The 25,360-nt window shown below is 44.2% G+C and overlaps 2 protein-coding genes across 2 annotated transcripts in view; both read right to left on the bottom strand.

Moving 5' to 3' along the window:
- Positions 1–848: 848 nt before the first annotated feature.
- Positions 849–4,776, bottom strand: arpp19a (cAMP-regulated phosphoprotein 19a). The gene is made up of 3 exons (XM_070835139.1): positions 4,631–4,776; positions 3,655–3,777; positions 849–2,389 (listed from the first exon to the last, which is right to left on the bottom strand). The coding sequence occupies exons 1-3, from the start codon at positions 4,685–4,687 to the stop codon at positions 2,219–2,221; spliced, it is 351 nt and encodes a 116-aa protein (XP_070691240.1). The 5' UTR covers positions 4,688–4,776; the 3' UTR covers positions 849–2,218.
- A 1,193-nt stretch (positions 4,777–5,969) lies between these two features.
- The window catches only part of atosa (atos homolog A), a 30,613-nt gene continuing 11,222 nt past the window's right edge, over positions 5,970–25,360 (bottom strand). The window contains exons 2-12 of the mRNA XM_070828858.1: positions 14,657–14,841; positions 13,833–14,029; positions 13,147–13,272; positions 11,004–12,864; positions 10,447–10,572; positions 9,543–9,631; positions 8,423–8,519; positions 8,061–8,219; positions 7,812–7,880; positions 7,330–7,529; positions 5,970–7,208 (exon numbers count right to left, since the gene is read on the bottom strand). Of these exons, the coding sequence (XP_070684959.1) occupies positions 7,055–7,208; positions 7,330–7,529; positions 7,812–7,880; positions 8,061–8,219; positions 8,423–8,519; positions 9,543–9,631; positions 10,447–10,572; positions 11,004–12,864; positions 13,147–13,272; positions 13,833–14,029; positions 14,657–14,841 (3,263 nt within the window). The 3' untranslated portion in view covers positions 5,970–7,054. The remainder of the gene's footprint in view (positions 7,209–7,329; positions 7,530–7,811; positions 7,881–8,060; positions 8,220–8,422; positions 8,520–9,542; positions 9,632–10,446; positions 10,573–11,003; positions 12,865–13,146; positions 13,273–13,832; positions 14,030–14,656; positions 14,842–25,360) is intronic.

Genomic DNA, 25,360 nt, shown 5'->3' on the forward strand with positions numbered 1-25,360 from the left:
GGCCTTTACAGTCATCTTTATCAGCCACTTTTATTCTATTCAGGGCTCCACAACATCTTTAGTTACTCATTTATTTTCTAATTCTAACTTTTATACCCTTTTTGTTCCGTGGATGTTGTGAATCTCCAGATTAGGCAAATTTGCAATTTGAATTTTTCTGACAAATTGTAGGATTAAGTGTTTCCCTTATGGGTTGAGAAGATTCTCCTACTTGTTATGCTAAATAAACTAGTTAAAATTGATTCTCTAATCAGGATTAGCTGGAAGGTGCATTGTCGCAAAACTGAAAACAGGGGCTGCTGCCTGAGCTCATGAAAGATGAACTGGATAAAGAGGTGCGGTTCTCACAGGACAGCAAGGCAGCAAACTGATTTTATACAGTATGATGCACCGATGTGGATAAAAACTAACCAACAGTATATAAAGTGCTTAGAATGACCTTGAACTACAGCAGACAAATGCAGCACGCACATTATACACAACAGCAGAACACTAACAGGGATCATTTTATGGCACTATGAGCACTTTGATTTTGTAAACACAACTGTGTCCAGCTACTGTAGAGGCTGTCAAAGAGGTGTGCTGAAGTGTGGAAGTCTCTCCAACGGGTGCTGCAGTGCCCTTTTTTTACACTCTTTTGATGACAACTGCATTACTGATGAACTGACATTAACACCAGCTTTAAGGGAAAGTTTGTCCTCAACCTAAACACAAGGATGAGGACAATGAACGGGCACCATCTTCCTGCTGTCACTCATGTGAATGTTGGTGAGTATTGTGTGGTTAAACACCTGACAGCTTTATACAACATTAAATCAGCACAACGCACACACAAGACAGAAATGAAATATTTGTGCAAAACTATTTTATTTACAAAACAAAATGGCACAAAGTGACAGCAGGGCAGCCATATACATGCACAGCTCAGTCCGATGTAGTGCTAGCTTAGATTTACCACATCGCACGTACATTTTGTCCAGTCAGTAGGGACCCTGGAAAGGAGCTTTACAGGGCCAAGGATACTTTTAAGATAAAACTACTTCAGTTCATGAGTTAAGAAAGCCCCCCCCCCTTCACCCTCCCAAGTCTGAACACATTTCATTACATTATTTGTGCCCCGTGCAATTTCTTTTCTAATTTAGTCTACTCACACAGAAAACAGGACAGACTGGTCCCTTCTGACAGGTGTTTAGCTCTCAGGTCCCTCGTACACCTCCAACCCTCTTAGAGCGAATCATTTATGACAGCTTAGAAACAGAACCTTTGGCCTGAAGACGGTACAGTGTCGTTCAAACTGAAGCTACGCCATCCCCCTCCTCTTTCACTCTTGAAAGTTGAACATTTCCACATTTCACAATGCCTTGAATGCACCACCTACATGCCAGCTAGTGCTTCTATGCTGCACCTGAGCTTTTCAGCATCTGTGTTCACTGCACCTTGATGAATCAAAGCGGAGCTTAGTGAGGTTGTTCTTTGTGAGTCCTGCACCACACATGCAGCTCCATGAGGGTGGCCTTCACCGGACAGTTCTTTACCATGACTCACAATCAGTGTTAACAAAACTAAACTTGGCCTGTAGGTTACTATATTCAGTCAGTCAAGCATATTGACAGCATAATTTAGAATAAGGACATACAGACTTGATGTAAAATGTTCTAAAAGGCTGATGTCTGCCCCTGTGCCAAACAAAAGGAAATATATATATATACACACACTTCCAAACTGAGGGATCCTGAAGCCCTCCAACCATACAAGGCACAGCTTCTGCTGCTTGCCCCTCTCCAGCAAACACCACGATATCAGTTGCTCATCAGTCGTACAGTCCGCTCAGTGTGCTCACATGTGGATGTCCTGTCTTTCAGCGTATCTTACAAGCAAGTAAAAAGAAAATACAAAGGAAAATGGAAATGTAAGAAGACAATGACGGAGGGGCACTTAGTTTAGGGGGGAGTAGTGAGGGACGAAAACAACAACAGGCTGTAACAGAGACAGGGCCGGATGGGGTGGATACAAAAATAAACGGGATTTGAAGGTATCAGCTCACTGGGTGCTAGGTGTGGGCTCCTGTAGGGTTGGGTCCAGGCTGGTGGGGAGGGGGCAGAGGCAGGGGACAGGTGGTATTGTGAGCAGCGGAGGAGGTAATGTTACAGCTCTGAGACTCGAGTGGAGGGGGTTGGGGGTTAGGGGGTGCTGCAGGGCTGTTCAGGCTGTGTGTGCATCAGCCTGCCAGTTTACTGGCCACCAGAGAGGATTTCCTCTGGGGCAGGTCCTGGGGAGTGGGTATGTGGTCCCCTGTGATCTCGGCCTTCTCCGGTGCAGCTGTCGGCAATTGCTTGTTCTTTATCTTCGCTTTAGCCATGTTGTAGTCGCCAGAGTCAAAGTACTTTTGCTGTAGAGAGGCATAATGTTCAAATTTTAAAAAGTGTGAACTTTGAAAAACCAACAGAACTAGCATGCAGGAGTAATGCAAGTCGAATCCAATCCAGTCAACATTGTAATAGCTTTGCAAGTCTACAGTGTCAGTTTTCAACATATACAGGTTTGCTGATCTTGAGCCTACTTTTTAAAACTTAGCTTATGTTAGATGCTAAAAAGAATATGTGCTAGAAGTTGTGATCTACACTGTGGATTTGTGCTACTTGTACCCGATGGTGGTCTTACGAGTGGGTCTTCGTTTTTGTTTGCATCATGGATGCATGTGCAACAATGCGGGCAACCTGACAAACAGCTTTTATGCTGGTTTTGCGTTATTCTGCTGATTGACGGTGGATGTAACTCAACCAGCATCATGTAGAAATGCGCCAAAAGAGGCAGTGAAAGAGGAGGCTGCTGCTAAATAAAAACGGATGTGAACACATCAAGTTGGCAAATGTCTTTTCAGCAGAGAACATGCGCAACATGTTCATTACATCAAGGATCCAGGGTACACACACTATATTTATGTATGCATTTGTCTTTCAATAAAAATGTGATGTGAAAAATGATAAACTATAAAATGCCACAGCGTTTGTCAAATGTCCAGCGTGTTCTAGAACCGCTTACTTAGTCTCAGCAAACCTCAAAATATTCAATTCATGATTGTACGAAAGGATGATGTAATGTAAGAAATGCTTAGTGTTTGTTTTATCTGATAACAGACTTAATCAATACTCTATCAATCAATAAATCAATCAATGTGTCATTTGAGCTGATAAGTGTTTGCTGGTATTTTTTACTTCTACTTAATAAAAATGAATTAAATTTTACTTTATTCATTTCATTTTATTTTGAACTAACCTGTCTAGGATTGAGAGTAACAGTTCTATCACACATTCAGTTGCCACCTGTGAAAAACGACCACAGCCTGGACAAACAGCCCTGCAGTAGATCCTACGTTCATGGAGGTTCTAATGTTCATACTCATTTTGGAGACAGCAGATTGTGGTGTTGTTCATTTGTATTGTGTGGCACTGAGAGGTGTTTCTAAAATGTTGCCTTTAGTTACTGATATAAATTGTATACTCTGGGGAAAATGTCTAGTAAGCAGACTTTGAGTTGGTATTATTTGTGTCAAACTGTGTTAGTTTAAGTACCTAATGAAACCATGACAGGAGGTTCAGAGACCATCCTTGTGTGCACTCTGGATGTTTTGCAGACACACAACAGATCACTCACCCCTTTCTGGAGGCGTTTGCGAAGCAGGTCAGAGCCCCCAGGTTTACTTCCTAAATTCGGGTATCTGGCCTTCAGTTTGGCCTCCTCTGCCTTCTCAGGGCTGATCACCTTGTCCTGAACCTCCTGAGAACAAGCAGAGACACGAGGCATCGAGATGAGGGGGGTCACGACCTCTTCAGAAACCTTGCAACGTTAGTTATTGCCCAACAAGAGAGCACATTCACCAGGTGTCCCCGGGCTCCCACGGAAATATCTGTCAGCTGATCGCACTGCGGTATAGAGCTAATGTGACGGTCGCTATCAGATCTCTGACGTATGCTAACGCCTAACACTTGTGACTATGAGGTTAACGGTACAAGTACTCTGACTTAGTACTCACTCTTAACTTAGCAAAGCACAAAGTACTGTGTGTAATTACAGATTCAAATTGGCGCTGCCCCCCCCCCCCCACAAAAGACACAGAGGGGCCAACCTTTACTGAGTTGAGTGGGTTGGACCACCGGTTTGGATTAACCCCTAGAGGTGCTGCAAAATAACCGTCGGTTATCTCGGTAGCGGTCTAACGTCACACAAAAAACTTGACTAGGTAACGTAAAGATAACGTTACTGTAACTAGGCTTCAGGCCAGAGTACAGCTGTCTGTTGCTAAGCTAGCGAAGATTAGCTGCTAAGCTAACTGTTAGCATTTTGACAGTGTGGGTGAATGTCATGACTGTTAGCATGGCAAATGCTAACATTAGCTAGCGGCATCTCTTGACATTCTCGGCGATCAACCGAAAGCGGCAGGCCAGTTAAACGGTAACAGTGTCGTACTAACGTTTGGCGAATAACGTTAAATACAGTAAACACAGGGCTTAGTAGCCGGCTTTAGCGGATATGTTCACAATAATGACAGCGGGGCTAAGAAGCTAAGCTAGAAAACGAAACGTTAGCTTTGAAAAGTCAACGGCGGCTCACTGCTGCTCCGCTCGGTTACCTTCTCATCCACCGATGTCTCCTCGGCCGTCTGTGTGTCTTCGTTGTCCCCCGACATTTCTATATTGTCGTGATGTGCTCACTAGTTGGACAGGTGATCCACTAATCCCCCGCTCTGACTTTCCCTTCCCATACGAGTCCTGCCGCGCGCGCACTCCCGCACATGAAATACTACGTCACATGCGGAGACACCATGCGCGCTCACGTGGTGGCACTCCCGCCGTGCACCCGCATTTAGTGCTGGTCTCAGATTTAGATTGCATAACGCTGCGATCAGCTGTTAGACCCATGTGCTATAACACATATCCACAATTCTGTCACGCAATCCTCACATCTGCAGGAGACTGGACGCTGGACACACTTCATTATAAATGCTGTCATGGCAGCACTGTTTTCTTTAGACACTGCGCTGTGCGACAGAGGCTGACACAGACCGCCATATTAAATGACCACCACCTATTTGCAGCGTTGTGCCAGACTGGCGGCAGTGTGTCAGCTGCTGCAGATATAGCTGCTGTGAGGTTGGCTGATCCCAGTGTTATAACCTGTAACTGTATGAGAGAAACATGTAGCTGCACCACCCAGCAGAAGGAGTACATGTTAGAGTTACTGTAATATTTGAGTTGACTACTATTGATGCCTCTGAATATTAATTAAATACTTTTGGGGGGGAAGCAGTTTTGTCTAATTTGAGATTTTTGTCACATTTAGAAAAACATGGCATCTTTCTTGTGGTCCTGAATGTGTCAGCTACTGTAGAAGCATGTGATATTAGGGCTTGTCTTGAACAAAACCACTCCCATTCGCCATAACAAATCGTTTTGGGATGCACAGGTCAGCACATACATGATGTAAGAGGGCTGCTCTGTTGCTCATGTGCAGTTAGGTAATGGTAACATGATCATCTGCTGATGTGGACCATCTTTGTTAACTATTTCTTCTCAACTGACTTTCAACAATAGATTGTTTAGAAATGTTTTTTCCTAAACAATGTGCACACAATTTTCTTTGATTGAATCATTACAATATCATGCACATGTAATACTATACGATCTATATACACATATGACCAATGTGCTAAAAAGGCCTCAGTGGATCTCAAATGAGTGTGTGTCTTCTGTGGCAGATGTTGACCAAATGTTTGAATCGAGGACCTCGGCATAAAGTCTGTTATACCCTGCCACATGTGAAGAATGTGGGAATGATGGTGTCATCTCTGATCCCCACACACACACAGACCCAAACCCACCCCACACTGTGAGACAGTACGGAGATGTAGTGGTAGAACAGAAAAACAATAATAAGACAAAGAGACAGAGCTGCTTTCAAGATTGCTTTAGAAGATATATAGATATATTTTTTTCAGATTTGAATATTAATGTCAAAAATACATACTATGATATACAGTTTGCACTACATCATTTTAGCATGACAGACGTCACAAGTAGTAACTGAAATATTAATTTAAATATTAAATAAACTGATGGTTAAGTAAACTGAAAGTGAATGCGTAAACACTAAACTAAAGTTACTCTTCCTATTGCAACACTTTCAATAAAGTGGTTCTGTAACAGTACAAAAGTATTAGAATATTACCATTTTCTGTTTCATTTCCAGTTATAATGAGAAAAAAGTCCACAGTGCACTTCTAATGTTCTGCTGTGACACTTTCGGGTGAATCTGGCTTGATTGCTTGTTCGACTTCTTTAGTGCTCCGTGGTATGCGTTTGTTTTTTGGGGATGAGGGGACGGCGTTGCACCAGTCTGCCACCTGCTTCCTCTTCCATGCACACTCGCTCTATTCTGAGTTCAGGGTCAAAGTTCACTTTCAGTTCTATCAATCTAATCATCATTCAAAATAAAACCTTTAACCATTAAGAGGGCCGAAAGATTGAGATTGATCACTTATTCACTGTGTCATGTAGAGGTCCAATTAACATTTTGATTTGAGTAAAGAGCAAAACAACTCTGAAGAGATTTAAGTGTCTAACTGACAATCACTGGTCCCTACTCTCCTGCCAGATGCTGGAGGGAACACACATCTGCATGAACAAGATAAACCTATCGTACTGGTAAGGCCTTCGGAACAAGGAGGAAAGGATCTGAAACATACTTTATAACCATAACCTTTGACCCAGCCTCTCTGATCCAAAGTTGTGCACTTAACAGAGAACAAGGTTTCATTTCTGGCGAGTCTCCCGGGCTCTTAGCGAACCCCCTTTGTCAGTTCTGGGTGACAGAGGGGATGAAACGTAAGATGTTGGGCACAGGCCAGGTGAGTCTTGCTCACTGTAGTCCTTATATTGCTTCTCTTTTAGAGCCTTTTCTACTAGCCACGGGCTGAGTAAGAGTCTATCGCTGGCATCGAAGTGAGACTGGAGCTTCGGTAGTGGCCTGCTGAGTGGAGGAGTGAAGGACACAGGTCTTAGCAGCGGGGAGAGAATGGGGGGTCAATGGGGGACTCTGTGAAGGACTGGAGCTCGTAGGCAGCACCGCTGTCCACCTCCATGGACTTCCTGGAGAACAGCAGACGGATGTCCCTATGGAGGTAGATCTTCCCAGACTTAGAACTCTGGAACCTGGTTGGGATTGGAGAGGGAGACAAAGACAGGGGGGAAGAGTTATGAAGGAGAAACGTCACATCTGTTTGATGCATCCAACTTCTACGATCCACAAGAGACGAATCGGCAGCCAACTCACCTCAGGTGGATGAGGTAGCGCAAGGTGCGTCCATGGCCGAGGGCGAGGGGCTTCCTGCTGGTCTGATTATTGGTGTCACGGCGGACAGGGACAGAGAAGGTCCTCTGACGTAGGAAGGTCTGGTGTCCAGCGGGCATGGCTCGTAGGTCGTACATCACAACAAACATCTTCACCACCGTCTTGTTGGGGTTGAATAAGGTCTGAGTGGTATAACCAGAGAGCATGGCTGGACTTAGAAAGGGTTCCATTTCTTTATAACAGAGTTAGAAGTATAAGCACCATAAAAGAATAACAACATGCTGTATGAATGAAAATATGAATCTGTATTCTATGTGGTTAATCTTCCTTTAAAACCACTATGGTTCTCCCTTCCTACTGAGTGTATTTTGCTCTTTGTTCTCAGCCATGTGCACACAATGATGCAGATATCTTTTAGAAATAAAGTTTTCTGAATTTGCGAAAAAACCTGGAAGTTTCCTCACCACTTGAATGGTTCCTGATGGAGGTACACGGTAGCCCCTTTTCCCAAGGGACTCCAGGTTTATCACACCCTGTGAGCAAACACAGCCATTGTGTCACAAACAGGAATACAAAGGCAATACACACACAGGAGCTCACACTCACGTAAGGCGGGCTGCAGATCTAGCTTTCAGCTCAAGGCTCTGTCATGCAGGCTTATGCCGGGAAAAAACTAATTATTAATTGAATATGTGTGAAAAAAGGAATCTCACCATATATGGTGAAGGAGCGTTGTCATCAGAGACACTGTAGAATGACACATCCACAGGTAAGGTCAGGTGACTGGGACAGAAGGACCCACTGGCTCCAACCTCAGCTGCGAAACCCTCCACTAACCCTAAGGGCTCCAAGCGGTGGTTCAGCACACACTCCTAGGGACACACAGGTCAATTTTCTTCACTTATTGTCCACACACATAACGGATAATTGACTTTGGCTTTAACCTTTGATGTTTTGAGCATTTTGTTTAATTTGAATTATTTAGGGATGAAAAATTGCATGCGTGAAAGTGCAGCATTGTCAAAAAAAAGAGTGATGAAAAAGACACGAGTCTGAGTGTGTTTGTGTGTTGTACCTCAAAGTTTCCCAGCAGACTGAGACTGGCAGGTGGAGCACTGGCACTGAACAGCTGCTGTGACTCATCTGTGTACCCCTCTCTCTTTGGACACACACTAAAGGGTTGAAACAAATGTGCACGGACGCACACACACACACACACACACACACAGATGCACATCAACTTGATCAACTTGTTTTAAATGGGTGAAATGTCAAAGAGCATTTTAAGGCTTTTACATAAGCATTACTGCTATGTCAGACCTGGGTCCACTGTCAGACAAAATGATCTCAGACTGAATTCTATTCGTGTACAAACAAAAGCAACCATCTCGATATGTTTGGTGCACATACAAATCCTTTGTCACATTTTTTCCCCAATCAAGCACATCTTCTAGAATAAAAAAAAAAAAAGGAAAATCATATACGGAAGGGCAACGATGCCACAGCCGAACCAACGAGAACTTGTCACCCTGAAAGCAAAATTCTTGAAACGTTTGCTCTATCAAAAGCAGTACTGAGCTACCACCCACATCTACTGTGTGTAGGCAGTGCCTCTGTGTACGTAAAGCCGGTTCAGTCCTGTCTGCCATTTTGAGCAGAATGTGTGTAATTCTAGATGTAGTCACAGTACAGCAGAGTTTCAGCAGGTGGCAGCGTGAGAGGAATAGTCAGCAGAACAAGGCTGACCAAACCTCTCCACTCATAAAAACACTCCTATTGTCTGATCTCTCTACACACAGACAATACCTAGAACCTATTGCTGATCCATGGCTATGTCAGCGTATTAGTGTGTAAATATGGTAGCTGGAGCAAGTCTGCCTTCTAATATGGATCCTTTATACACTGGTCCTTTGACTTTGGATGGACCTGTTAAACTTTTAACACAATAAAGTGCTATCAAATACATCAAAACCAGACATTTGCTGATGTGAAATATGAGTAACGCGATCCAGAGTACTTATAATGAGCAGATGATGTGGAAGGCAACTGTAGAACAAAAAAAATCTTGTCCTTTGTTACTAAGACTGCAATATAAACCTGTTCTGTGAAAGTATCCTGACTTTATCTTTGTGGACAAATTGAGTCAGAGTCTGGTTAGCTGCAGTAACAGAGAAACCAGGCGATGAAATGCGTACCTTTTCCCAGAGGCCCAAGGCAAACCCTTACAGCCAGCCAGAGAGGTGTCCAGGTCGAAGTAGCCTGTCTGATTTTTCCTCTGAGGAACCTGCCACAGAAACACAGAACATGATTAACTCAGAGCAACTGTCACAGCATCTCTGGTTAAAGCTCTGTCGCAGGAGAGAAACAAACGCTGTGTACAAACCTGAGTTTTAAATGACAGGAATTAAGACACTTTAAATATATGCTATTTCAAAATAAGACAGTGGGGTTGTATCCATTGTTAAAGATCCCAAAAGGTGTGATCAGATAGAGAAACCGATATGTACGCATACTGGAAGTCTGACAATGTGCAATGTGCGTCATGATGTGTATGTGAAAATATGCAAGCTTGTCTGTTGGTGAGACTGACTGACTGTGTGTGTGTGTGTGTACACTTTGTGTGAGTGTGACTGTTCAGAAGAAGAAAATTATAATCAAGGAGTGTGGTAATCTGACAAACTCAGTGAAATAACTTTGGCTGATGAGGCACACAAGTCACGTGCCTTACCAGTGCCTTATCTGTGTGTATGTGTGTGTGTGTGTGTGTGTGTGTGTGTATTTGTGTATATTAACCTTGGCTAACAACAAAGTGGCCCAGCAGCAATAAAAACACCTGCCAGATATTTCAAAGTCTCTTTATGACAAACATTTACAAGCCCACCTCTTACACTGGTGAAAGTGTGAGTAATGCTTCAGATGGCTTGAAAGAAAAGGGTAGTGAGCGTGCTGCTGTGACAAACACAACTGCATTACACACCGACGATGAGTCAGTGAGTGTTTGAGTCTGCATACGAATGTGGACGACAATACAAAGCACAAACGGACCATCACTGTGTGGTTCATTCTGAGTGTGTGTGTGTGTGTGTGTGTGTTTCTTACAGGGCTGGAGAGCAGAGGCAGGCCTGTACAGGGGTGGAAGGCCTTAGTGGCTGTGGCGTCTAATGAGTGGCGGTTCTGTTTCTTCCAGCTGTTGCAGGGACGCAGAGGGGAGGGGCTGTGAGCTCGCTGCAGCACAGAGATGAGGAGAGATTAAGGCAGCTTGCAAGTAAAGGGAAATCTTCATATTCTCACACATCAGATGCCATCTTTTATGGTTTTGTTTCACTTTTTTTGTGCTTTGAATTTCGTTGTATTTATTTACAATGACAATAAAAGGAATCTAATCTAATCTAATTAAGTCAAGTCCCACCTGCTCCTAACAAAACATTCATCCAGGAGCCAGGACAGAGCCAAGCTAGCTGTTTTCCCTCTCCTTCTAGTTCCTAGTCTTTGTGCTAAGCTAAGCTAAGCTAACCAGCTGCTGGCTTTTGCACATAGACATGAGTGGTGTTCATCTTCTCATCTGACTCTAAGTTAAACCAAGCCCCCTGTAAGCAGACTACCAAATGGGCTATCACTTATAAGTATATGGACAGTTGGTGTGACGTGTGCCTTACCAGAACAGTAGTAGGGGGGGTCATGTCTGGACTGCTTGAGCACTCTGAGGGTGCCTGGTTTTCATCCTGCAGGGCAGAGGCCTGTGCTTGTGGACAGATCTGTGTCTGCATCTGGTGCTGAGGCTGAGGCTTGCTATGGTTGTGGCTTATGTTACAGTTCATGGCTGGGTTGGAATCATTGCAAGTCCACCTAAAGATTTGGGTATTCCTTGGGCTGTTCTCAAAAACAGGGGAGGCGGGGGGGGTTTCATGGCTCCTATGTGTCCTGACTCTGAGCTTTTCCTGTGGGGGAGTTCGTAAACACTGGCCAGCCTGGGTGTGGGACTGGCCTTTGATTGAGAGTTCTTCAAGTGTAAAGTGAGCACCATTTTGGGCCCTGGGAGAATGGCATTCGGCCCTCGGATCGACTTGGGGCTTGTCTGTGCAAACAGGTGCGGCGTGTGTGGCAGCGGTGTGGGCGCTGCCTCTGTGAGGTTCCTGGCTGGGTATGTGGCCGTTGGCATAGCCGTTGGTGGCAGTGTGTGACGCTTGTGGGGCGTGTGTGGTGTGAGAGTATGTGCGGACCGTGTGTGTGACTGTTGTTGTGTGTGAGTGATGCAGAGGGCTGCCACACCTACTGTGCCTTGGAGACTGAGAGGGGACAGACAGTCTCTCCTGGATAAGTCTGGTAATGTCTTGTACTGCCTGGGCGATCAGGGAGCTATCTCTCCCCCTCTCCTTGACCTTTTCTTTCTCTTTCTCTCTCTCACTCTCTCTATTCCTGTCCTCCTCTCCATCTCTTGTCTCAGTCATTTTCAGCTTCCTGCAGGCTGCAGGTTTGGGGGAGGAACTCTCCCGTTTGGTGAAAGAAGTGTCTGTCATGGGTGTGTTGAAGGGGCTGGGCCACACACGTCCCACAGTATCATAGGGCGGTACCTCTGGCTCTTTGGTCTTACTGGCAGTTATGTCGTCATGGTTACTGCTCCACATGGCTTTGGGAGGGTTGTCAGAAGCAAAAAGGCCAGGGGGGAGTGGCGGTGCTGTGGGGTCGCAGAAGTTGAGCCTCTGTGCGATGCGGGCAATAACTTCCTGTCTCTCCTGCAGCAGGGAACCAATCAGGGGGTTTGTCTCAGTTACAGCAGGCCTTGAGGGGGGGCCACGGGGTGGCTCAGCCAAGGAGAAATTCTTAAAAGTTCTCAGTGGTTCAGGGATGGAACCCTTTGACCTTTCCCTGCTGTTGGTGCCAGAACCATAGTCCTCCACTTGTGTAGGGTCAGATGAGCCATTGAGTGCAGAGTACAGCCACTTTCCAGCTTTACCCATGGGAAGTGGTGAGGGGGAGTGGGAGCCGGAGGGCGTGGGGGAGTGAGAGGACCTGTGGAACAGTGGGGAGCCCTGACATTGAGGGATATTGACGTGTGGAAGCTCTCCATTCTGATACGTGTGGTCTTCAGGATCCTGGCTCTTCTTGCTGTAGGGAGGCGGCACAGCAGTGGTGGGAAGGCTATTAATGGGGATGTTGTTGATGGGAAGATTAGGAATGGGTAGTCCATTGAGTAGAAGGCCAGACATGGAGTTGGAGCTCTTGCTGTAGATGTTAGAGTTGTGGAGGAGGCTGTCTTTGCTGGGGTCCTGGCTCTTTTTGAGGGTAGGCGGGCCACCATGGCTGTTGAGGTTTGGGTTGAGGCTGGGGGTCTTGCTGTAAAGCGGAGGCAGGCCGGTATGGATGCTGCAGGCCAGGGTGGGGTAGGTGGGTTGGCGAGGAAGTGACTGGACACGAACCTGTAGTGCAACACTCTGGGATACATTGGGCACAGGGAAAATGTGCTCTGAAGGCTGCTGGGAAAACTGCCACACCAACTCCTCATCAGCAGCACTGATCCTGTTTGACAGAGAGAGAGCCATTGTTAGCTCTCACATCTTAAAATATCAACGAGCTTCCTGGGAGTCTGTTTAACTTTCTCTAATTCAATTTTAGGAACCAGCACACAAGATTTACTTATTTAAAATATACATTTGAAAACAACAGATTACTAAAGCAAGAGAGAACTTGATCTGAAGTTATTTCAGATAGTTTCCTGTAGCTTTAATAACGGTCCACCTGCCTCAGTGAACAACCTTCAGCCCATCAGTGTCAAAGTCCTCAGTGAGTGTTATGTCTGACCTGTACAGGATGTTTCTGGGGACGATGCCATGGGAGGCACTGAGCCAGGCGCTGAGCTGGGAGAAGAAGACGTAGGAGCGAACAGCCAACAGCAGGGTCTTCTCCTCAATGAAACGATCACCACTTCTATCATAAACACAAAGAGGTGGAAATGTGCCAATATGTCTGGTTAATGAGAATATAGTTCAAGGAGGTGTGTGTGTGTGTGTGTTACTCAAACACAGAGTTCCCTGTTTCTACTCATGTGAGTAGGAAAGTGGGCCAACTTGTGAGGCTAATTAACCGTCTGAGTTATTTTATTTCATATTATAATTTCACTTCACTTTTGCACATCTCAAAATGTGACAAACTCATGCATCTCTATGTAATTTGACACATTTACAATGCCAAACAATATGGAAACACTCGAACCTGCACATAATTTTATTCTTAAAATGTATCAAAAACACAAAAAAGTGGGGGGTGTCACAGCTCTTGTGAAGGTTTGTCCTGCTTTTTACATTTTGGGTTTACACCAAATTACTTTTCCTGTTCCCATTTTGAAACCTTGTTATTCACAAATGATTTATTATGATTATATTTTGTCACATTTGTAAAAATGTGACAATTGAAAGGGTTAAACAAAAAGCTGTCATACTGGCACAACTGATATGGAAAAGGCCCAAGTCTAGTCAAGCCTAGCTTACTGTCTTGGAACGGGCTGCAGGGTCCATCTCTCCAGCAGCAGAGCATCTTGTTTGGTGACCGGGTCACTGATAGGGTCGCTTGGGGGGCACTCGTCACCATAGCAACAGTCTGGCAGAAGCATGACCTCAATCATGATGGGGATGTTGTTCCTCCAAAGCAGGATCACTTCTGAGCGGGTTCGCCTTGCCTGCCGACACTGGACACACACACCCACAGACAAAGGTGAGGGGGTTAGTGCTCATTAGCGAAAGTCAGCACCAGGTACATAAAGTTAGGGACAAAGCAGACAGGAACTAGAAAGAGCCTCACTTAGAGCTGAATTTTATTTAGGTTGCATCTCAGTAACAAACATTTCCACCGTGGAAGTTTACTGCATATACGCTGTTCTAATCAAAACTAGTCTAATACAACAGCCCAGCAATAAATCCAATCATTCATGTAGAATTTAATGTCCAGTTTTTGTTTAATCTCTTTTAGAGAGGTTTTGATTCAACCTTATGGTCTCAGCGTTTCGGGTTTGGGGGCTGTAGTTTGTGTTGCTGTTGAATTGCTTCTAATCCATCACTGAGGGCTGGGTGCTGAGTTCCAGCCGTGCTGGTAAAATTACAGGAAAATAAACAGTTTTCATCACTAATACCTCTAATAAACAACATGTCAACTGTGGATCCCATTTGATAAGTGGGCCTCTGTTAATGCTCATGACTTGAAGGATGTAAATGAAGCAGTAACAATAACCTCTAGCAGACTGAGACTACCTTCTGTTTATACTTTTGGAAAGGACATGACAGGCTGTGGACATAGTTTTGTGTTCACGTTGTGCTACCTGGGGCAGTTTGTCGCTGCATTCATGCTTGTGAAGAGGCGGCATGGCCGACTGGGCTGGTGGACAGTGCAGCCCCTCGGTTCTTCCTTTCACAGAATATTCTGGTGTCCTTCCCTCAGTGATGAGTAAGGTCAGGAACACCAGGAACTCTTCCGCATCGTACTCGAAAAACTCCTCCGTTGCATCTGGATGAGGCAGAGAATCAAAGGTTCAGTACAGCTGTTCAAATAACTTCACACCTAAGCAGGTAGAGTAGCAGGTAAACTACAAATGTAGCAATGCAAATGAAATCAGAAAGCCACTTGTCTTGACACAATGAGCACATGAATGACTGAATGCCTTTGTTTAGGTTTTCACTTAGGTGGATGTAGCTATTTAATTTTGGCTGGGAAGAATTGTTTAGAGAAGGGGTGTGGGGGAAGGCAGAGGATGACAACTTTTCCAGTTTGGCTGCTTCAAAGGAATATATTTAGACCTTCCATGTCAGCTGAGCTGAGGGGTTAAGCCTCACACTGACTGCTCTCTCCCTTCTACAGGACACACACACACACACACACACACACACACACACACAGTATCAGAAATATTTACAGTGACATCACTCACACTAATTGACAAAGCATTTACAAACAAAAACTCAACCAGAGACCAGAGTTATGCTGCAACACCCAGTGTTCCACCAATTTTGCAAGGGTGGAGTTGGTAGAAGCACGAAGGCGTCTGAGAAGGAATACTCTGCTGGCCGTCACATTCAATTCATGAGGCTGTGGTGTGGTGCATTATTATTTCCAGTAACCTAATCTATACCAGCTTGTACATGGGGCAAGATTGCAAATCCCCAGTCCAGTGCTACTAAATTGTAGCTGTGACTCTTCGGTTTGTCTCCCGCCATAACAAAATTAACAAAATCCTGCTCTGTTTGTGTTGTAATTGAAGCTTAGATGTAACGTAGGGGTATTTTTAGCAATGGGTTTGAGGAGCCTGTCTTATCTCTCCATCTCCTGTGCTCCTCGAGTGAAAACTCCCAGGATCCCACAGGAGGTCAGCTAATACACAGCGGCTCTGAGAATCACAGCTGTCTTTCTTTAGAGCACAAACACACCAACGTACAGAAGCTGCCTGCCTGCCTGCCACTGTCTCAAGCCCTCCTCCTGCTGTCATTTAAATTTCAAGAGTAAAACAAATATCAATCACAAGTGCATTGATATTTTTAATGCTTTAACTATTTTGAGGAGTCCAGGTCCTCATAAGGCTAGAAGTACATACACACACACACATACATGCACACAGCCTGTCCTCCCACCAGAACCAGACTGGCTAGAACACAGTCCCTCTCAGCTGGCTCTGCAGAAGTGTTAGCTACAAGCTACTGCTGTGAGTGTGTGTGTCTGAGTGTGTGTGTGCATGTACTGCAGTCAGCCAGCCAGTCACGCACATTCCTCCCAGGGAACTCCTCCCACATGCCTTTAAGCTGCTGCTGCACGTGGTGAGAGGCGCAGTCCAACACAAAACATGAGGAGGGAAGGGAAGGGAGGGAGGAGAGAGAGGGAGGGAGAGGTTCTGTTAGCCAGCTGTAGGCTGAATAAGCACAGGGTGGAAGAGATGTATTCAGGCTGTATTCAGTGGCAATCTCCTTTTCTTTATGGGCTATAATCTAAAAGGCTTGAACAAAGGGAGCTAGAGACAGATCAATGAATAATGTATGACAAAGGTCAAGCATCAAGGTCACAGAGTTCATGACTTTTACATGATGGCTTGACTGTACTAGGTAAACTGTTGTGGGCAGTGGTTAAGGTGTATTCCCAGTCTACACAGAAAAAGGCTCCAGCTCCTCCTCCTATCAGAGGATCTGGAGCTAAAAGTGACACTCCATTAAGGAAGTGAGGAGAAAAGGAGAAACGAAAAAGAATGGATGAAGGGGGTCGGTGAAAGAGTAATTAAGGGAGCAGCAGAAAACAGCCTCTGAGAAGTGGTGTGCTACGCATCCCCCCTTGAAAACACACACATAGAGCCCCAACCATGTGTGCACAGTGGGTGTCAGATTACTGCTTTCTAGGAACTGCAAACCCAGGAATATATACATACACCTCTAAAGCCATAAAGCACACACAACAAAAAGACACATGAACACGAACAAACATGGAGACACACAAACACACCATCACTGAAAACATACAACACACACACACACACACACACACACGCAGTGCAGGACAAAGAACTAGTGATGGGTGCTTTGGTTAAGGGGCCCAGGCCTGCTACACATAGATGAGAGCTGCCATTCTTTAGGGCGTCATGCCTGAATGGAACATTCTTATGAAGCCTACACACACAGACAGATGCACACACACACACACACACGCACACAAAGAAACACAGCCCGAATGGAAGCTGGGAGGTGATCAGGATGTAGGATGAGACAAAAAAGGCAGAGATGTAGGAAAACTTCTTGTAGAGAGAGCTGCACTCACCTCGCACACAACCTGCTTTTGTCTTTTTTCAACAAATAAGCATTATCAAAAGCAAAAAATGTGATTGTAATATCTAGGGGAAAAAACATAGAAGGGGTTTTCAGCTTGACGCGGAAACAACGGCGTCAAATCAAATGTGAAATGTTTTTAATCCAGTTTTTAGTACAAATGGTTTATATCTTTTGGGAATTCATGCAATCATTAAACCTTACAAGCGGGGCTCAGCGTTCATCCCTGCCTTTTGCTTCCCCCCTCTCCCACTGGGCCGTGACCAATTCATCGCTGCCCCTCCACGTCTTTAAAACGAGAAAACTGACTCTCAACAAATTATGTTGGTACCTTTGAATTAATGAATTAAGATATTTACTTTTGAGTTTTCTCTGTCTGTAATGTGTATATGTGTGATGTCTCTTCTCTTTTTTTTTTTTTTTTTTTTTTTTTAATTCAAACCTCCACTGGTCCCCTTGCATTCAGTTAGAGATGTACCATAGCAACTACTAGCACTGCTTGAGAAATACAAACAGAAAACATTTCAATAAGGAAATATGTCGCATTCACATGAATTTACAATCGGATGCTGTGCAGCTCCCTCTTGCAAGAGAAAACATGGGTGATCTGGAGGAGGAACAGCTAATCATCTTTGCTACATGCGTTACTAGAATAGTTACAGAAAATTATAGACACAAAATCATCTTCTTTAATAGATTTTATCCTGTTCTTTGTAAACCATACAACATCACCATGGCAACATATCATTATGCGTGTTTCTTTTTGCCATCCTGACGTTCTGTTGGGAGTGTTTGTGTATTACACACAATGGCACACGGATCTTTCTCTTTTCCACTTGCGTGTGACCTCTCCTCCATCTCCAAATAATATGTGATGTGAATTATGTAACAGGTCGGATTTAGATTCAGGCGTCTTATTATTAGACCAATGACCGCCTGCCACCAAGTGCAGTTGGATCAGCTGGTTCAGTCTGCACACACACACACACACACACACACACACACACACACACACACACACACACACACACACACACACACACACACACACACACACACACACACACACACACACACACACACACACACACACACACACACACACACACACACACACACAGAGATCAGTTTAGGGTTATGTGGAATGGAAAAAGTCCTCCGGGACAAGAGCGGAGGGGTCATTCTCCATAGTCAACACAGGGTGCAGAGTAAACACACTGTGGTACACTGTGACACACACAAAGAAGTGCTTCATCACTACCTGTCAGAGAGGCTAATGAGCTGATCAAACATGTCAGTGCCTGTAAAATGGCCATGACTGAGAATGTTTTTGGGGCTTGTAATCTGAATACACTTTGTTGGAATCGGTTTTGTCTCCAGCGGTCAGTCAGGCAGACAGACAGACAGAGAGAAAGACAGATAGTGGCACAGCTGATCTGAGTGCTGTGTAAGTACCCATATGGGGAGAAACCACTCCCATCCTCCCCAACCAGTGCAGTTCTCAGAGTGTGTCATTTGTTTATGACCATGTTCCATTTAAATGAGGCACAGAGCACTGCAAGAGTCGTGCTAGCCTTTCCTCATTAGTGATGTGTCTTTGTTTGGAGGACTGGAAACAAAAGCCAGTGGCACATGAGGAAAAAGAAGTCACAGGGAACCAAACACTGATGAGCTCACCTACAGCAGGGCCACTGGCTATCAAAGACAATACAGTATGAGAACAGGGCAGCAACCACAGAGATACGACACGTACTTCAGGAGAGACAGACGCTCTACAAAGATATTTGAAGAGGCAGATGAACAGTCTAAAGGGCAGATAGGAAACACACAGTTGGTTCAAAAGGCAGACAAGAGGTCATATTAACAATGTTTGCAGTCAACTGTCTGTGAAGTGAATTTCGTGCAAACATCTGAAACCCTGTCAAGAAAAGCAAATCAGGAGAAATTTACATCAGCTGAAATGATGTAATTGAGTTTTCCAGATATCAGAACACATCAACAAGAAAAATAGTCTGTTAATAAATGGTAGGATGTGACTTTTTTTATTTAACAAAAAAAAATCTAACTTGGCAATGGTCTGGCAGATTGTGGGGGACAAAATCGATTATTTTAGAATGTCTAAGGCCAACTTTGAACTATTGTACCACAAAACTAAACTGTGACTTGGCTATACCGAGGAAAGCTTTTTCAACATTTTCATGTAAGTAAACACCAGTAAACACCAATCAGACTAACAAAGCAAATAGGAAGACAGACAGACAGACAGACAGGGACGGAACACCAATCAGGGGCTGTTAAAGTTCTATTTAACAGTTGTATAAAATGTCCAATCTAATATTAGAGTGAATAGATAATAAAATGAATGGCTAGAGTAGAACATGTGTAAATGCTTGGCTCCAGTTCAAATGATGAGACTGGTTGTGAAAGAAGATAAATAAGTGTCTACAGCTATTGTTGACTTTCCCCCGAGCAAGACACTAAAGCCCCTTAACGGCTCCAGTGGGGCTCAGTCAATTTTCTCAAGATGAATAAATTATACCATTTTACGAAATGAAAAACTCTGCAGCACGATCGCCAGAGGATTCTTAACATTTCCGAGAATTAAAATGATTGATTTGATTTATCATTTTTTTGTAGGACCTGCAGACTCCAGATAACCAGCTTGCCGGGAGGCTGTGTGTTAAAGACATTTCCACGCAGCTTCAGGGCAGCAGTGGCAGCAGTCTGCTGAGCTGTGAGGTGTGTCAGCTTAGCACACGTGATATCTGGCTCTTTCTCACTGGAATAGAGAAAGATTTATCTCTCTGACTGAAAATTCCTCACTCTGATCAGGTGCAGCACTGGATGTCTTCAGTGGGAAACTGAAGTGGATTTTTTTTTTAATCAGTGAGCGTCTTTTTTTAATTGCTTCTGGCCACCTAGAGAGAAAGAGCTGCACCCAGCATCTTTTTTCATCTGTGTGGCCCCTCCCATATACCAATCACATCATATGTGTGTGTGTGTGTGTGGGGGGGCGGGCGGGCAGGCTAATCACCCTGTTAACCTGGAAAATGGAGAAGTGTGTTCTGGTCATTTCTGTCTATGTGGAGCTTAAATACTGATATATCAGACAGGAACAGGAAATACCATTTGTGGGACCACTGAGCAGATTGGCTGGATACTGAACCGACGAGTCGATGATATTCATTGTTTTGCCGTCTCAGACAGATCATGTAATGCACCCACACTGCTCTACGGCTGTCAGAATGAACGGTGATAGCGGGGACGTTAAGATCATCCATGCGAAGCATTGAGGGCAAGCATCCCCCAGATGTTAAATAAATAAATACAAATAGTTAGAGGTAAAGGTCCGTATAATATCTCAGCATCTCAGACTAAAACAAATGTGTACCTCTCCTCTCCCCCACCCCCTGCAGGCGTGGCTCCACGTCCAGATCACTCATTCATTCTGTACATAACCGCTGTGCTATTCTGCTAGCTCAGTAGCTTAGCCGAGTCTGTCACTGGGCCGCAGCTCTTGTTTGTTGGCCTTTTCACTGTGCTACGGTTTCGCTCACTGAACAATTAATGGACTCACATGCACTAACATGCACCTGCAGCTGTTTTGATGATCAAAACTGCTCAGTTTGCCATTACTCCACTATTACTACTACTACTACATCTTTACATAGCAAACAGTTGTTCAGTGCTATATTTATGTTCTGAATGAGCTGGCCTTGGATCATGCATGGACCTGCATGTGTAGATGGGCCTAAGTACATGTCTAGTATACAGAGTGAAACCCCCCTTTGTGGCTACAACAGCTGCCACTTGTCTGGAAAGGCTTTTTCCACAAGATGTGTGTCTGTGGCAATTCAGGCAAAAGAGCATTTGTGAGGTCCGGCTCTGATATTGGATGAGAGAGTCCAGCATGTAATCAGCGTTATTTCCTCCCATAAGTGTTCAGTGGGGTTGAGGTCAGTGCTCTGTGCAGGCCTATCAACAATTCTGCCATGTTTGCATTTATAGGAATCTGAGCTGCATCATACAAAAAAACGGCATGACTGTCACATCTCTTGAACAGTGCATAGGTAGGGTAGCAGAGATGGAAACAAACCTAAATTTAATGCCACTTCTGGTGTGCTTGTACTGGGAAAGGGGTCTCCTTCTGTTGTGTGGGACTGTGTATCGTTTTCACAGTTGGAACGCCACAGAGATCATCATTTTAAAAAAGTAACCACAAAATACAATACGATGAAGCTTGTGTACTGCATTATTTTTATTATCAAATTATCAGGCCAATCTACTGGACCATTTCCAAAAGCTTTAGTGAAAATAGGACCCAGGTTTAAAAATACCAGTTATCCTTTAAGTGCTGACACAGGATGCTATCCCTGAAAAAGTGCCTTTCTGGATTTATGGGCTGTGCTTTTGATGATCCCAAGACGATGAGAGCAACACTGACAGTCTTGATGGATGCTTTAACACCTGCGCTGTTTTCACAACTGCTGACTGTGATTTGGTTTCCTTCTTGCTATGATAAGGACGCGTGTGAACACAGTAATTACACTTGGTCCCAAACAAACTCTGGAGTGGTTTGTTTGTGGTGGGAACGTGATCCGACCCAACTGCAGGTTATTAACTGATCTAGCCAACGTAACATTCCACAGTGCAAGTTAAGGTTAATATATGTGAGCCCGAGCTTCAATCAGTAACTTTTAGTAGCCTACAAAGAACCAGGCCCCATGACAACCTATTCTTCTATTAACTTTTAGACAATTATTCGCTACTTCTTCCTCTGCATAGAGCATGAGCAAGGTGATGACCGCCCACTCTGGATGGCGTATTGCTGATCTGATGTTTAGCAATGTTCCTCTCTCCGGACCTTCTTCCTGTGTTTACTCTCTTGCTCCTGTCCCAGACACATGTGACCAATGATCATTCTCACATGGTTTGTAATGATGCATTTTGGTTCACTTGGATATCTCTCTGTTTGAAAAGAAACTGAAATACTCCCAAGTTTGCAAACTTATGAACTGATTTGGATTACAACAATAGGTCTGAAAACACCCAAAGTATTCAAATGCACTGGTAGCAAAGCAGGTGGCAGATTTGAAGAGTCAGCAGCTCGGCAACTGCATCTCACCACCCTGGGAATTGTTTGCAATGCCATCTTTTATGTTCTGTGGCAAGTTCTGCAGTCTCACCGACTATATTTGGAGACCAGCTGGTCCCCGAAAACCAACTAAACTGCATTTCTTTTCCCTACACATCTGAAAGAATACAACTGCTTGCTTATATTTTTCTTGAAATCTGTGTTTCTTACCAACTCCCCATTTCTATGAGCACTTCACAACAACAGTGTGGTTCTCAACATGCCGTGTGTCCTGAAATATATGAGACATCAAAACTGAGAGGCCTAAAGAAAAGCTACATCAGTATGTACTGTATGCATCCATTCACTCTGTACATGTGAATGTGTGTATGCATGTATGAAGCATCCTGTAATCTTGCTAACATTCTGAGACAACTTCATCTGCTATTCAGGACCTGCTATGCTTACATAATGCTGATTACAGAAATCCTGTCTAGCAATTTGTGTGTTAGTTTAACATTTTGTACTTGAATCATAGAACCCAGTCACTTGGTTCCAACAGATTCCCACAACACAAGCTTGAGTGCAAGCATAGTGTTTGTGCTTTTCAGGTTTCATGCTAAAATCCAGTGCTTTATTGGCTAATGTTCTGCTCACGTTATTTCCACCACATTCCGTGTTCCTCACAACGGTGTTGAAAAGCACCTCAAACAAATCAGTCCACATTTTTCACAACGGACTAAAGCGAGATCTTGCGGTGTCTATTTTTTTAGTCAGCTGTCTAGCAATAGTGTTGTCATGGCTTCAAGCATACTGTGTGTTCAACTCCACGTGTCCAAGATTTGTAGACAGGCAAATGATGTGCATAGGTTAGCAGGTTTGAGCAGGCAGAAGGTCATCAGCTAAAAATAAGAAGTTTAATATTATTTCAAAGTAAAAAATACATGGCTATTCCAACAAAGCAAGCACTTATACAATGCACGGGGATACTTAATGTTTCAACATTGTTACATTTTCTGTAACAGCATAAACTGCAACAGGATTTGAGAGAATTAAGTGAACAGCCCTGAGGTAGTGTTCAACAGCATGACTTTTCCCTTTCAAGTCTTTCTATAAAGAGAGGTGTTGCAGTAAAGGAAAGGGGATTCGTGACCTCTTGTCATTTCTCTCCCAGCTGACTCACCTGAGACCAGTAGAGGACAGTGATCAATGATTGCAACTGATGACCAGTGAAGAAGAAAAAAAAAGGTGTTACCAAGGCAACAGAGACCTTGTGTTAAACATTCCCCTCACGGTGATTGAGGAGTGCCTGTGTGTAGGAATGAGCTGCACCAATATGCTTCTTTGTCTGTGACAGTGAGCTGCAGCTTGACAGGAAGAGTGTCTACAGACAATTAAAGCTCCCGTTACGCTGTGTGAGTGTGTGTGTGTGTGAGAGAGATGTGTACTGGGTAGATATGGCACGACTGTTTTGTGTTAGAGCATATCTGTTGTCCTCTGACTGTATACCATGACCTTGTGTTGGACACTGAGACTGTCTGCTGTGCCTGTTAAGCTGTTTATGTGATCATACTTGGTTAATATGTCTACGTTAGTATGCTATCCTAAGTGTGGCCAAGTGTTTATGTGTGTTTATGTCACTCTTGTGTCTTTTGTTCTCCATCTCTGTGGCAAGAAAGAGAATTGCTGCTAAATTTCTATTGTGATAACAGGGCCGGCTGTCTTTCCATAGCATGGATCATGAGTCACTGGCAGTTCACCTTTCCTGTTTTTGTCTGCCTTGTGTTACAACGTTAAAAACACTGGAGGTGGTAGTCTACTAAATCTGCCAAGACTGTAGCATGTTTTTGCTGAAAGACAGTAAAGAATGGTAAGTGTTACTGATGGAGCTGATCCAGAACCAGTTTTATGAAATAGATTGCTTCTTCAAAACTATGGACTTCTATGGATCTATGACGTGTGTGTGTGTGTGTGTGTGTGTGTGTGCGTGTGTGTGCCCCCCTCTGTCCCACTATGCAGCACAAAGGGGCAGATCCACAGCACACATAGCAACAAGCCCTGATTGGCTGAGAAGTGTTCCAGCTGAGGAGAATCCTTCTTCTGTTTTGTGAACTCAGCGGCTGTTTTTCCTCCTCTGCCAACAAACAAAGTCTCACTCAACCCAGACTGACACACCACCTTGCCCTCGCTCTCACACTCATTGTTGTCAGCCATAAACAGAGCTGTTGTTGAGATGCTGAGCGACTTTCATACTGGTGAAATCATGTGGTAAACAAGCTCGGAGCCCCTTGAAAAAGCTTTTCATCAGGAGGCCCGAGCACTCGAAAAACAAAAGTCATCTCAGTTGACGTGAAAAAGTAACTTAAATCTTTCTCTGACCACCTCGGAGCTGATTTCAGAGGCTACTGATGTTTCCCTGTGTTTCTTTTTCCTCACACTTCTCTTGTAGGTAAAAATGTACAAGAAGCACATGACCGGTAGGTAAAGTAAGATCCTATATATTTTTTACATGGCTATTCTGCAAAAAGAATGTAAAAACTAGAGCTGTGTATGCAGCAATAGTAGTCTAGTCTACATCCAGACTTACTGCAGTAAACTTTTGGCGAGTTCACACACACAAATCTCCTTTAAATCACTTGTGCTGTTCAGCTTTCTTACAGTATTAGGTCAGCTCTGTATGATGAAAGCGCCGGTAACAATGGTAGCCTATCACAGTTAGGTAACAGTAGTTGAAGGAATGCCAAAGAGTCCGCAGGATTTTAGTTCAACCACACAGTATGCCAGCTGATTACAGGAAGGAGGACAGGATTGCTAAAATCAGCTGGTATAGCCTCTGAATCCGATGAAAACCTGCATAGTCTCTGCCAGCTTCTGACCACAGGAGTGTGAATTCAAGTCCCAAACCAGCAGAGACATTTTAGGTTAGGAATGAGATACAGTACGCTCTCTTCAGCTCCAACAACCATAGCAACTGAAGTCCTTGAGTAAGGTACTTAATCCCCTATTATTCAGATGAGTTGCTCGTCGGCTAGAAGAAGAGTGGCTGCGCTGGGCAGCTTCCAGGTGTAAATGCAGTGGGCTGAGTGAATGCAAACTTTCCTGAGATTAAACAAAAGACCCATTAATACTCTTATGAGGATGCACAAACACC

Source organism: Pempheris klunzingeri, chromosome 1, assembly GCF_042242105.1.
Source record: "Pempheris klunzingeri isolate RE-2024b chromosome 1, fPemKlu1.hap1, whole genome shotgun sequence".
NCBI lineage: Eukaryota > Metazoa > Chordata > Actinopteri > Acropomatiformes > Pempheridae > Pempheris > Pempheris klunzingeri.